This window comes from Cynocephalus volans, chromosome X (assembly GCF_027409185.1).
Source record: "Cynocephalus volans isolate mCynVol1 chromosome X, mCynVol1.pri, whole genome shotgun sequence".
Lineage (NCBI taxonomy): Eukaryota > Metazoa > Chordata > Mammalia > Dermoptera > Cynocephalidae > Cynocephalus > Cynocephalus volans.
Genome location: NC_084478.1, coordinates 46,053,602 through 46,067,931, shown reverse-complemented (window position 1 = coordinate 46,067,931; position 14,330 = coordinate 46,053,602). Strand labels below are relative to the sequence as shown.

Below are 14,330 nucleotides of genomic sequence, written 5' to 3'. Positions count from 1 at the left end.
GGCAATATTCCTCAAATGTATCTACCTACTAAATTCAACACCTATCAAAATTCGAGATAGCTTAGTTGCAGAAATTGACAAATTTATCCTAAAATTCATATGAATATTGAAGGGACCCAGAATAGCCAAACAATTTTGGAAAAGAAGATCAAATTTGGAGGACTCACACTTCCATACTTCAAAACCTTAAAAAAAGGTACAGTAATTAAGAGAATATTGCAATGGCATAAAGCTACACATATAGATCAATGGAATGGAATTAAGAGTTCAGAAATGAATCTTCACCTTTATGGTTGGTAAATTTTTAATATAGGCCCCATGACAATTCAATCGGGAAAGAACAATCTTTTCAAAAAGTGGAGGTGGGACCACTGAATATCCACATGCAAAAGAATGAAGTTGGACCCATGAATCACTTTATATACGAACATTAACTCAAAATGGAAATGTAAAAGCTAAAGGGATAAATTTTGTGACCTTGGATTAGGGCATGGTTTCTTAAATGTAATGCCAGAAGCAAAGGACAAGTAACAAAAGAAAAAATAAATAAATTGACTTCATCAAAATTTTTTTTTTAAAAAGTGATTTAAAGGACACCATCAAGGAAGCAAAACGACAACCCACAAAATGAAAGAAAATATTTATGAATCACATATGTGATAAGGAACTTATCTAGAGTATATGAAGAAAACTTACAAATTAATATTAAATAGATAAATAACCCAACTTTAAAATGGGCAAAGAGCTGAAAAAACATTTTTCCAAAGAAGGTATACTATGGCCAATAAGCACATGAAAAATGATTGATATCACTAACCATCAGGGAAATGCAAATAAAAACCACAATGAGATACTACTTTACACATTAGAGTAGCCACCATGAAAAAGACACATAAAAGCAAGTGTTGGTGAGGATGTAGAGAAATTAGAATCCCCGTACATTGCTCTTGGGAATGTAAAACGGTACAAGTGCTTTTCAAGACAATTTCATAGTTCCTATAAAGGTTAAATATGGAATTACCATATGACCCAGAAATTCCAGTCCCAGGTATATATCCAGAAAAAAAGAAAAAGAAAACATATTACATAAGAAAAATTATACATAAATGTTCAATGCAGCATTACTCATAGGAGCAAACCATTGGAAACAACCCAAATGGCCATCAACGGATAAATGGATAAATAAAATATGGCATATATGTACAATAAAGTATTATTTGGCAGTAAAAATAAATTAAGTACTAATACATGCTACAACGTGAATAAATCTTGAAAACATTATGCTAAGTGAAAGAAACCAGCCACAAAAGACCACATATACTGTTATTACCCTTTCCTGAAATGCCCAGAATAGGCAAATCTATAGTCACAAGGTGGATTTGTGGTTTTCACTCAATGACTGAGGAAAGAAAGACCAAAGTGGTGTGTTGGACTTGCAGAGGGAGAGAATATACCTAGGAATATGAAGTGAGCTGGGGAAAGGGAGATGGGAAGGGAAGTTGGGGATAACTGGGGGGATAATTGAGTGGAGGACACAGGGTATAATCACAATTTGTGGTAATGGACATGCTGCCAGTATGGACCTGGCCATCACATCTTAGGAACAAGTGGTAACAATTTGCTTTTTACCCCATAAATATTCATAACCAATAAAAATATCCCCCCACCAAAAAAAAATCAGTGGCTGGGGGAGTGGGATGGGGGTGGGCTGAGGGCGGCATAGAGAATGAGTAATAGGTGTGGTGTTTCTTTTGGGGGGTGATGAAAGTGCTCTAAATTAGATTGTTGTGATGGTTACACAACTGTATAAACAGTGAATATACTAAGAAACACTGGAGTATTCACTATAAGTGGGTTAATTGTAAGGTAGGTGAATTATATCAAAATAAGGCTGTTATTAATAATGAGAAGAGTATTCTATATCAGTGTAGCGAATGGAGGGGGCAAGCTAGAAGGAAGAGAGGCCATGAGAAAAACAGTATGCTTACTTCTAATGAGACACATTGAAAATACGATGTTAGCAAATGTAAGCAAATTCACATTTAAAGCATATTTGCAAATGGACAAAAAAATGTTTCCCCTTTGAGAAATCAGAAGCAGGTTTGTACTTTGGTATTTTTTCTTATACAAAACATTTCATCATTACAGGAAGTAATTTGCACCTCTCATAATAGCTGAAAAATGAGCTTCAGCTTTTAACTCTTTAAACTCCAAAATTCACATAGTCATGGTCTGTGATTATTGCATTACTCTTACAAAGTTATACTGGCTCTTTTCTCTCATAAAGTTGCACTTTAGAAAATACTGCTTACTCTTTTAAATCCAGAAATACATGCAAAGTTTCATGTCACATTCTTTTCATTTGATTATACAATTAATAAAATGTGAGCTTTCTTGGTATTTCAGCAAGAACAAACTTTGCATGTTTCCATAATGAAAATTAAGAGCAAAATTAGATGAAATTGAAGTTCTGAGAAAATGAACAGAACTGATGAATACTCAGAATGTTTTATGGAGAAATATTAAACAAGGAAGACTAAATTTGGAAAGCTTAGAAAAGCAAATGACTAAGTGGAAACATAATTATGTACAAATACCTGATAGATGTCAAAAGAGGAAAAAGTGACACATAGAAACCAAGAACATACAGAAATAATTAACAATGTCATGTTGATTTTTAAAAAAATGAAAATCAAAATAGAAACTAAAACAGAAGACAATTGATACTATGAACCATAGTGAATAATTTTACATTGAAAATCGCTGTTAGATTAAAAGTTATCAAAAATGTTATTATTGTATGTTGGTACAGAGGAACAAAGTTATGGTAACAATGATCTTTAAAACACAATATTAGCATACTCCCTAATATAGTACTTTTAAATAAGAAGAATGGGGCAACAGAGCAAAGAGATGGACATTCTACATTGATATTCACTTTTCAGAGATATGGCTTGGGGAGATATACACAAACTCAGGAGGTTCACTTCCAATATTCATATCTCCTAATATCGACTTCCATGGCCAGCATAGCATGGATAATTGAAAGATGTTGATTCTCATGCAGTAATGTAATCTCTTTTATTAAAAAATGAAGTGACTGTTTTCATAACATTGTCATGCTGTTTGGGTTATTATAGCTTCGTAGTATAGTTTAAAGTCACGTAGTGTTATGCCTCTGGCTTTATTTATTTATTTTTGCTAAGGATTGCTTTGGCTATTTATGGTCTTTTGTTATTCCATATGAGTGTTAGCACTGTTTTTCTTTTCTTGTTTTTTTTTTTCCATTTCTGAGAAGAATGCCAGTGGAATTTTGATAGGGATTGCATTGAATCTGTAGATCACTTTGGGCAGTATTGACATTTCCACAATTTTAATTCTTCCCAACCAAGAGCATAGAATGTCTTTCCATCTTTTTGTGTCTTCTTTAATTTCTCTCAACAATGGTTTGTAGTTCTCATTGTAGAGATGTTTCACATTCTTGGTTAACCTTAAAGTATTTCATTTTTTTGATGACTATTGTAAATGGGCTAGCTTTCTTGATTTCTCTTTCTGCTAGTTTCCTTTTGGAGTATAGAAATGATACTGATTTTTGCATGTTGATTTTGTTTCCTGCAATTTTGCTGAAATCATTTACCACCTCTAACTGTTTTTTTTTTTGTCACCTCACCCAAGTTAGACTGGCTATAATAAAAAACAATGAGAATAACAAATGCTGGCAAGGATGTGGACAGAAGGGGACCCTCCTACATTGTTGGTGGGACAGTAAATTAGTACAACCACTATGAAAAACGGTATGGAGGGTTCTTAAACAACTACAGGTAGATTTTCCATATGATCCAGCAATCCCACTTCTGGGTATATGCCCAAACAAATGAAAATCATCATATTGAAGGGATATCTGTATGGCCATATTCATCACAGCTCTATTTCCAATAGCAAAGCTATGAACACAACCTAAATGTCCATTAACAGATGACTGGATAAGGAAAATGTAGCATATACACTCAATGCAATAATACTGTACCATAAAAAATAATGAAATTCTGCCATTCTCAATAACATGGATGAGCTTTACCCATCAGCCAACAAGGTAAAATTTACAATGTCTGGCATCCATTACATATTAGGAACTGTAGAAGAAAAGATTAGTGTACTTGAAGACTTAGCAAGATAAATTATCCAAAATCTAATGCAGATAACAAAGAAAATTTTAAAATATATCATAACATCATTGAGCTTAGATCAAACTTCAAGCAATCTAACAAATGTGTAATTGGATTTTTTGAAGAAGAAGAGAGAGAAGGCAGTACAAAAAACACATTTGTAGAGACAATGGCAAATTTTTCCAAGTTTGATGAAAACTGAAAACCCCAATATCCAATAACTTTGATAATCCTCGAGCACAAGAAACACAAAAAATGACACCAAATCACATCATCATTATATTGCTCAGAAACAGTCATAAATAGAAAATCTTAAGAGTAGCCAGAGAATAAAAGACATTAGAAACAAAGAAAAAACAGGGTGAAATCAGGTTTCTCGTCTGAAAAAATGCAAGTGAGAAAACAGGGCAGCAACCTTCTTAAAGTACAAAAAGAAATGAAAAACGGTCAACCTAGAATTCTATACACAGCGAAAACAGCTTTGTAAACAAAGACAAAATAAAAACTTTTCAGCCACGCAAAAGATGAACACATTCTTCAGTAGGAAACACAGAGTACAAAAAATGTTGAAGGAATTTGTTCAGTCAGAAAGAAAATTACACCAGATGAAAATATGAATCTACACAAAGGAATAAAGATTACTGAAATTGATAACATGAGTAAATACATAAAATCTTTATATATTGAAATCAACAGAAAAAAATAATTAAAATAAGATAAACAGTGACATAATGTTTAAGCAAAAGCAATTTTTTAAAAACTAGTGTGTATTTTATTACATACATGAAGGAACTTCAAAAAGTTTATGGAAAATGAAATTGAAAGATAATACGAATCATTCCATGAAGTTTTTGAAGACCCCTTATATAATAGCAAAATGGATATTGGCAATAGAACAAAATTGACAGGCGAACTCAGTCAAATAGAAAACAGAGATAAATCAATGAAATTAAAATCCAGTTCTTTAAGAAGATCAATAAAATGTACTAAACTTCAGCCAGTCTGATCAGGAAAAACAAGAAGACACAAATTACTAAAATCAGTAACAAAAGTGGTGACATCACTACAGATTCCACAGTTATTTACAGGATGACAAGGGAATAACAGGAACACTATACAGCACTAATTTTGACAACATATGTAAAACAGATAAATGCTTTGAAATACACAAACTAACCAAGTTCATAAAAAAATATAAATAGATAATCTGAATATTTTATGCCTATTAAAGAAACTGAACTCATAGTTAAAAGAAAAACAAAACAAAAAACCTTCCCACAAAGTAAGCCCCAGGCCTAGGTTTGCCTCTCTGGTGAACTCTACAAAAATTTAAGGAACAAATAATACCAATCATACACAAATTCTTCCAGAAAATGAAGACAATGAGCTCTTTTTCAAACCATTTTATGAAGCTGGAATTACCTTAATAGCAATGCCAAACAATGACACTAAAGGAAAAGTCACCAGATAGCACGTACAAACAGTGACGCAAAAATATTTTCGCAATATTTTAGCAACTATCATATGCAGAGGATAAATACAGAGCATAAAAACAAAGTGAGGTTTATTCTAGGAATTCAAAGTATGCTTACCACTTGGAAGTCAATCAATAAAACTTACTATTTTAACAAAATTATAAAAGAAAACCTGTATGAACATCTTAATGGGTTCAGAAAAAGCATTTGACACAATCCACTGACTTAAAACAAAGTATTTGTCACAAACTGTCAGAACACTAGGAATATAGGGGAATTTCTCCAAACTGAGAAAGTCTACAATATGTACAAAAACCCTACAGCTAATACCTTACTTATTTGCTTTCCCCTAAGATCAGAAAAAAGACAAAGATTTCCACTCTCATCACTTCTAGTCAACATTATACATAGATTCCAGCCAGTGCAATAAAGCTAGGATAAAAAGATATTCAAGTTGCAAGGGAAGAAAGAAAACTGTTTTTATTTGCAGATGACATGACTATGTATGAAGAAAATAAAATGGAATTTGTAAAAATGCTCCTGAAACTAAGAAGTGAGTTTTCCAAAGTTGATTGATATAAGATCAATGTACAAACAATTACATTTATATGTGCTAACAATAAACAATTAGACATTGCAATTAAAAAATGCAATATTACATATAATAGTATCAAAAACATTAAACATTTAGGGAAAATCTGGAGAACAAAAAGATGTGAAAGACCTATACACTAAGAACTACAAACTGTTCTTGAGATTAATTAACAATCACATAAAGAAATAGAAAGATGTACCTTTCTCAGGGAACAGAAAACTCAATATTGTTAGGATGTCAATTATACCCAAATAGATCCATAGATTCAACAGAGTCCTAATCAAAATCCCAACAGGTCTCTTTTGTAGAGATTGACAAAATGATTTTAAAATTTCTATAGGAATTCAAAAACCTAGAAGAGCCAAAATAACTCTGTAAAAGAACATTGTTGGAGAACTAATACAGCCTCATTACAAGACTTATTTTAAAGCTAATGTAACCAAGTGTGGAATTGGTGTAAAGAGAGAAAAACCAACGGAACAGAAGACAATATGCAGAAGTGGACCAAGAGAAATACACACAACTGATATTCTTCAACGTTGCAAAGGTAATTCTGTGGAGAAAAGAAAGTCATTTCAAAAAATAGTTCTGAAACTATTGGATATCTGTAGGCAACAGAAAAATTTTTTAAAATAAAAAATCCATATCCTGTGCCATTTTCAAGAATTAAAATAGATCACAGATCTAAATAAAAAAGTCCTTGCGATGTTTTGTTAGGCAATGTTTTCTTAGATATAACAAAAAAACCCCACAATCTATAAAAGAACAAATTGATAAATTAGATTTCATTAAATTTAAAGACTTCTGCTCTTTGAAAGACAACAAAAGGAAAAGCCAAGGACAGAGGGAAAAAGTTGCAAATCATATATCTGATTAAGGACTTACATCCCAAATACACCAAGAATTCTTAAAGCTCAATAAGTTACCAAACTCAATTTCAAAATGTCAAAAACCTTGAACATTCTACCAGTGGTGAGATGATGTCTCAAAGTGGTTTTGATTTGCATTTCTCTGATGACTAGTGATGCTGAGCATTTATTCATATACCTGTTGGCCATTTGTATGTCTTCCCTGAAAAGTGTCTATTCATCGCCTTTGCCCATTTTTTAAAACAGATTATTATTATTTTTTTCTACTGTATAGTTGTTTGAGTTCTTTCTATACTCTGGATATTAATCCATTGTTGGATGTATAGTGTCCAAATATTTTCTCCATTTCCATAGGTTGTCTTCCTGCTCTGTTGATTGTTTCCTTTGCTGTGCAGAAGCTTTTTAGTTTGATATAATCCCATTTATTTATTTTTTCTTTTGCTCGTGCTTTCAGGGGTCTTATTCATAAAGTCTTTGTCCAGTCCTATTACCTGGAGTGTTTCCCCTATATTTCCCTTTAGAAATTTTATGATTTCAGGTCTTATATTGAAGTCTTTAATCCATTTTGAGTTGATTTTGGTATATGGTGAGAGGTACAGGTCCAATTTCACTTAAAAAACTGAGAACAGCAAATGCTGGTGACGATGCAATTAAAGGGGAGTTCTTCTACACTGTTGGTGAGACTGTAAATTAGCACAGCCATTATGGAAAACAGTATGGAGGTTGTGCAAACAACTGCAGATGGAGCTACCATGTGATCCAGCAATCCCACTACTGGGCATATATCCAAAGGAATGGAGATCATTGTGTCGAAGGGATACCTGCACTCCCAGGTTCATTGCATCTCTGTTTACAATACCCAAAATATAGAAACAACTTAAGTGTCCATCAACGGACAAGTGGATAGAGAAAATGTGGCATATATACACAGTGGAATACTACTCAGACATAAAAAAGAATGAAATCCTGCCATTTGTAGCCACATGGATGAGTCTGGAAGAAATCATGTTTAGTGAAATAAGCCAAACTAGGAAAGAGAAATACCACATGTTCTCACTCATAACTGGGTGCTAAGAAAGAAAGAAAGACCGCAATAATTCATTGAGCTTTCAGAAGGGGAGAACAAACCTAAGGTTACTGGAGATGGGGGAAGGGAGGGAGGGGGTTTGGGGACAAACGGGTCAAATAAAGGGCATAAAGAAATATTATGATTTATAATAATGAATTTGCTAATAATAATAAAAAATAATAAATTTTTAAAAAGTTAAATTTGAACAGACACTTCATAGAAAAGATAAGGATGGCAAAAAAGCATATGAACAGAAGTTAATCATTAGGAAAATGCAAATCAAAACTGCTGTCAGATACCACTATGCAACTATTAGTATAGACAAAATTAAAACGACTAACAATACCAAGTGTTGGGGAGTATGTAGAGAAATTGCAATTCTTATACACTGCTAGGAAAAATATAAAATAGTACAGCCACATGCTCAAAGGATACAAAATTTCAGTTTGAGGAATAAGTTCAAGTAACCTATAGTATAACATAGTGACTATAGTTAATAACAATATAGTGTATTCTTGAAAAATGCTGAGAGTGGATGTTAAGCGTTATCACAAAAATAAGTACGTGTGGTAATGCATATGTTTGTTAGCTAAATTTAGTCATTCCACAATGTACATATATCCTTCTAAAGTTCACGTTGCACACAATACCTACAATTTTATCTCTCAATTAAAAACTTAATAAATACAAATACACAGTACAACCACTTTAGAAAAGTTTGATGGTTTCATAAGAGTGTTAAACATACACCTATCATATGAACTGGTGAGATCATATGAACTCCTAGCTAAAAGTTAGCCCAGGAGAAATGAAAGTATACGTGCACACAAAGACGTGAACACGAGTGTTCATAGACGCTTTCTCTGTAATAGTCCAAAACGGGAAACAGCTCGAATGCCCCATCAAAAGGCAAATGGATAAATAGTGTTCGGTCCATGCAATGGACAACAACATGGAATGAGCTGGGGGTTGGGCCCTCAGTCGCCACAGATCCCCAGTAGAATCAGGCTGCACGCAGCTTTCGGTCTCCTAGCAACCAGCATGGTCTCGGTGAAAACAAACCGCTGAGGCTGGGCTGTGGCTCAGGAGCCAGGGGCACCATGGCCGATGACTGGTGGCTGTTAAAGCCACGAGTGCTGGAACCGATGCCCCTGGGCATGCACTGCAAGCCCTGGTACAAAGACCGTCTACCTTCCAAGTGTTTCGCAAAGCACAAGAACAAGCTTCTGAGATTCCCCACCTCCCTGAACAGCCGGCAGTGGATATTTGTGAAAGAAGGGCTGGACGACTTCAGGACAGGCTGTCCACCTTGTGAAGGTCTTATCACTCGCGGCCCTAAGGAGGCCTTTCTCCCCATGATTTCTCACAGAGTTCCCCAACCCGCCCCCAAAACGAGTCGGAGAAAGCTGACCAAGGAAGCAGGCCTGTTTTCCACGCTCTCACGAGCCCAGCTGGCACGGAAGGCATTCGTAGAGAATGTTGAAGCCCGCCTGACCGAGCAGCCCTTAGCTCTCTACCCGAATCTGGAAGAAGATATCCCTGCAGATCTCTTGTTGAAGGTGCTGCAAGTGCTGGATCCTGACAGGAAGTTGGAGGACATGTGGGCTTTCTGTGAGGGCCACAGGAAGAGAACCAAGGAACCCACAAAGCTTTGTCAACACCCACCTCGGAAAGTCTTCCTGAACCCTCCCAAGATTCCCGGGTCACATCGAAACAATTCGATTCATGAAGAGACGCCAAGCGCACAGGATTTGCTCCCTGAATCTCTTCAACATAAATACATACCAAGAGGAGTTCGTAACTTCTGCAAATGGGTTGCTACTTTCGGAGACTTGGGCATTGACGAAGAGTTCATCATGAAACAATTTGAAATTGACTATGGTGAATGCAAACCAACCCACAAAGACCTCCACATAAAGAAAGTTAGTCAGGTTCCTTCAGAGCTATATTACGTTCTGGGGCTAAAGAAAAAGGAAAAGATAAAATTCTCCATACAGGAACCAGACATCAGGTGGAAACTCCAGAAACCACAGAATCTTTATCAACCAAACTGGGTGAAGATGCGGTATGGAGCATGGTACCTGAAGCCTAAGTTGTGGAAAAAACTAATAAATGATGAACCTTTGATTGACCCCAAGGTCTTACTTGAAACTCAAGGCGAGTGTTTTGGAAAGGCACCTGAAAAGGACATTCTTGAAGAACTTTATGGAACAATTGCCTTTAAGGATTTCATTCTAAGCAAGGGCTACAGGATGCCCGAATTCCTTGAGAAGCTGTTTACCAGGAAGGGATGGACATATGACTCTGTTAAGACTCCTATAGAACGAGTAACAAAAATGTACTTAATCGTAGAAGACAATGCAGAGGAAGATGATTAGGTGCTTTTCCATTTACTACTTAATTGGCTATTTCTCGCTCTTATTTTAAACATCAGTCAGAATTTACAAAGAGCATCCCACGATAGATGTACTTTGACTAGTAACATCTATACTTTCAACACCTAATGCTTATAAATGTTTCTCAATAAATGTCTGCTTTGTGTTTATCAATATTTTACATATTTTATCAACAATGAGATAAATATTTGCATATCTCTTCTCAAACGTTTGTAGCAATGTGAATATTACAGTGTTATATCAATTACTTGTAAAAAACATAAATAAGAGCAGAATTACTCGGAGTTATCTAGTGATGTCAGCTAAAACATGAGATTGATCTCAAAATCGTGCTAAGTAAAAGACTTGTCTAGCTCTACTTACATTAAAATTGAGAAATAATTATGACAATTATTCTGTTAATCCAAAATTGAAATCTATAGGCAAAATAGCGTTAACCCCTTCAAAAATGAAATTGCTATCTTCCCCTTTAGGATTCCATCAAACCCCCGAAACCAGTTTGAAAACTACTTATCAAAATTATAGGTAAAACTTGTGTTATGCCATTTTATCATATCTCCCAACTGGATATATAACATTTTTCACAATATTCATAAAAGTCCATCACAAATGACTATATCTAAATCACATAAACAGGTGCAGAACAGCAGGTAGCTTCAAGTCCCTGGAAAATCTAGTGTGCAAAATAGATCTGTGCGAACAAGGCTACACAGCAACATGAAATATCCTCACATATTTATTCAGATGCACTTAATCTTTGCATTTCATGAATAACAACTTAAAATTCACTCAAATTAAAAATAAGAAACCAAGTAACTTCCTTACATTTTCAAAATAACAGGTAAAACTGTCTAGGAGAGGTAGGTTTGTAGCTAGACAGATCTATAGTGCAGATCTGAACTGAACTTCTGCTTCCAGTGATGAAGGAATGCATTTGTAAATGGAAGTATAGTATATATTTCATCATAGTAAGAAGGCATAGATACCTATTTATGTGCAAATTCTCTGTTTGTAGTCAAGCTTGTCTGTGGGCATTGTGTACCTGAAGAATGAAGTCTTTTCTATGTACTTTTGTAAGCCAAGGGCTAGAATTTTTTTCCAAATCCATCACCAAAACTTTAAGTTAATGTCCCCACTATATGTTATTGTATTTCTGCAATGGTTTGTTTCCAACCCAGTCTCTCCTCTCTTTAAATATGTTTTTGTAAGATGCAAACCTGGTCAAATTCTCACCCTTGTTAATTCTCCAGGCTCGTCTAAATTCCCATAGATATATAAATGCAAACACACACACACGGAACCACACAAACGCTCCTGTATTTCAAACTCAGTCAATATGTATTTTTTTTAGAATACAATAAATATTTATATCTATATAAATAAATTAATATTATATCTGATTATATATTATATATTTATTTATTTATGAGTATATTTCAATATTATACATAAAATAGAACAATATATAAGTTTTCTTATATATTTATATTGTCTATCACAATGAATATGTCTTTTTTTTCAACCTCCGTTTCTTTGTGATGCTGGAGGTAGGGTCCAGGAGGGCCTGATAGTCAACCTCTACCCACCCAGTCCTCTTACCAGGTTTTTGATTCCACCACAGGAAAGAATTCAAGGGCAGAGTCACAGTAGAAAGTGAGAACAAGTTTAAGGTAGTAGATAAGAAATACAGGCTCCACAGCCAGCGTGCGGCATAGTTCCAGAGACTGAGCAGGGCCCACACCAAGTTTAACAGAAGCAAGAAACACATACTTAAAGTTCAGTACACAATGCAGGCTGGCTCAAGAGATTAATCAGCGCTTGCTGAGATTAAGTTTGATACAAAGTAAAGTATACAAACCTCAGCCAGTGAAGTGCAGGTTGCCTCCAGCAAAGGGAGCAACAACCCCACCTTCTGCTGGGATGTGGCTTTTATAGTTTCTCCACCTAATGGATATTCAGTTAAGGGGGTGGTTCCCAGTTTTGTAACATTTAGTCCTGCACATGCTCACTTGGTCTCTTCCCAGAGCAAGTTCATCAGTCAAATCCTGTCACAGGCACCAGGCACATTCTAAAATGCTCTGTGCTTTCTAGCATCTATTAGTGGAAGATCATTTAACCATCCCGGTTACCTAACCCTACTCTACTGAGCTGTCCAGGCACTGGATTTGCATAAGCCAGCCCCTCCTGGTCTCATTTTCCCTGTGTTGGTGCTGAAAATAGGTCTAACTGGCAACAGTATCTCTCCTCTAGGGGAGGGCCCAGAGGAGGGGCCTGAGACCTCAGGGAGTAGCTTAAAATCCAGAGCTGTGTCCTGAAAACTGAACCCAGGGAAACTGAGCACCTCCTATACCATTTGTACATGAGCTTCCCTATTGTTAGTACTTCACTTGGGCCGTGTGATCCTGTTTCAATGCTCTCCCACCAAGGCCAATTTTATGGTTAGTTTTATTAAGATATTATGTTTTAAAACAAGAATGTTCATTATCCAGTTGCCTTTTACTGAAGAACTTTAATATTCCAGAGAAATGAGTCACTAATTCCTTCTAAATCTGGGAAATTCCCACACCTGTTTATTCAGACCTCAGAGAGGCCAATAACATGCCCTTTGACTTAGTATTAATTGGTTTCTGTGATTCTCCATTGAAGCCTTTTGCTATGTGCTGCAGTGTTCAATGTTTATTTCCTTTGAGCAGGAGACAGACCTGCTTTTCCACATTTTGGGTACGGGGCATTGCACCTCACAGAGCACGTGTTCTCATGTATAAAATAGACATCATATCACCAAATTCAAATTCTGGTCAGAAGTAAAAGATTGCTTTATGTAGGTGCCTAATGCCACAATTGTCACAGCATTGAAACTCAACATATATTTGTTTAAGAGGATGAGGGAGCGGAGAAGAGAAAGGGATAGTAAAAAAGACACAACAGAAAGAAACCAAGTAAAAAATACCTTCTTGATGGTGTTTGTCCAGTGACAGCCTTCAATTAAATCTCACTTCTCTTAGTTGTTGCTTAAGATGAAAAAGAGTATTTGCAAAATGAGAGTCACTGACAAAGCCTCCTATTGCTTAGTGGTAATGGCTACTTCCAGTGAAATAAACTTTTCCTATAGAAATTCCATGGGTTTCTCCATGCTTTAATTAACGCAGTGGTATTAGCTGTCATTCAGACATAAACAGGAGCAGTGTTTATTTATTTGGATTCATTAACACCAGTGAGACTTCATAAAACAACCTGACCTGAAATCTAGAATTTTTATAGTAAGAGAGGGAATTCAGAAGAACCAGGTATATAATTGTGTTAGTGTAGTCTCTTAAAGTTTTCAAAGCCCACTCACTTTCTTATTTTCTTCTTTTTGATGTTTACAGCATAGAACAACCCAAAAGCATTATTTTCTCCACATCATAGCTAAGAAAACTCCAGTTATCTAAACTGAGTTATCTAAGGTCAAGTGTGAGGTCTAGAGTCCATGTCTTCTAATTTTGTGTCTTATTTCCACACTAATGTTCAGCACTATCAAGGACAATGAAATATTCACCTTAGAACCTTGGATCCCAGTCATTGAAACTAGGGTAAGAACATATGCATCAGGGCCTCTAATAAAAGAAACATCAAGATACATTTTCATTTTCTAGAACCAGTTATTCCCTGCTCTTTCATCTTGCCTGGCATAGCAAACACAGCTTTATCAGTTGTGTGGCAGGAGCGGAGATAAATTCAGCTCCTAAAGTATGTAAAAGCCACAAACCAAATGGAACGG

At 35.4% G+C, this 14,330-nt stretch overlaps 1 protein-coding gene across 1 annotated transcript; it reads left to right on the top strand.

Annotated features, from left to right (window-relative positions):
* The first annotated feature begins 9,274 nt into the window (after window positions 1-9,274).
* LOC134367947 (protein FAM47A-like) lies at window positions 9,275-10,552 on the top strand. The gene has a single exon (XM_063084595.1). The coding sequence runs from the start codon at window positions 9,275-9,277 to the stop codon at window positions 10,550-10,552; it is 1,278 nt and encodes a 425-aa protein (XP_062940665.1).
* Window positions 10,553-14,330: the final 3,778 nt, after the last annotated feature.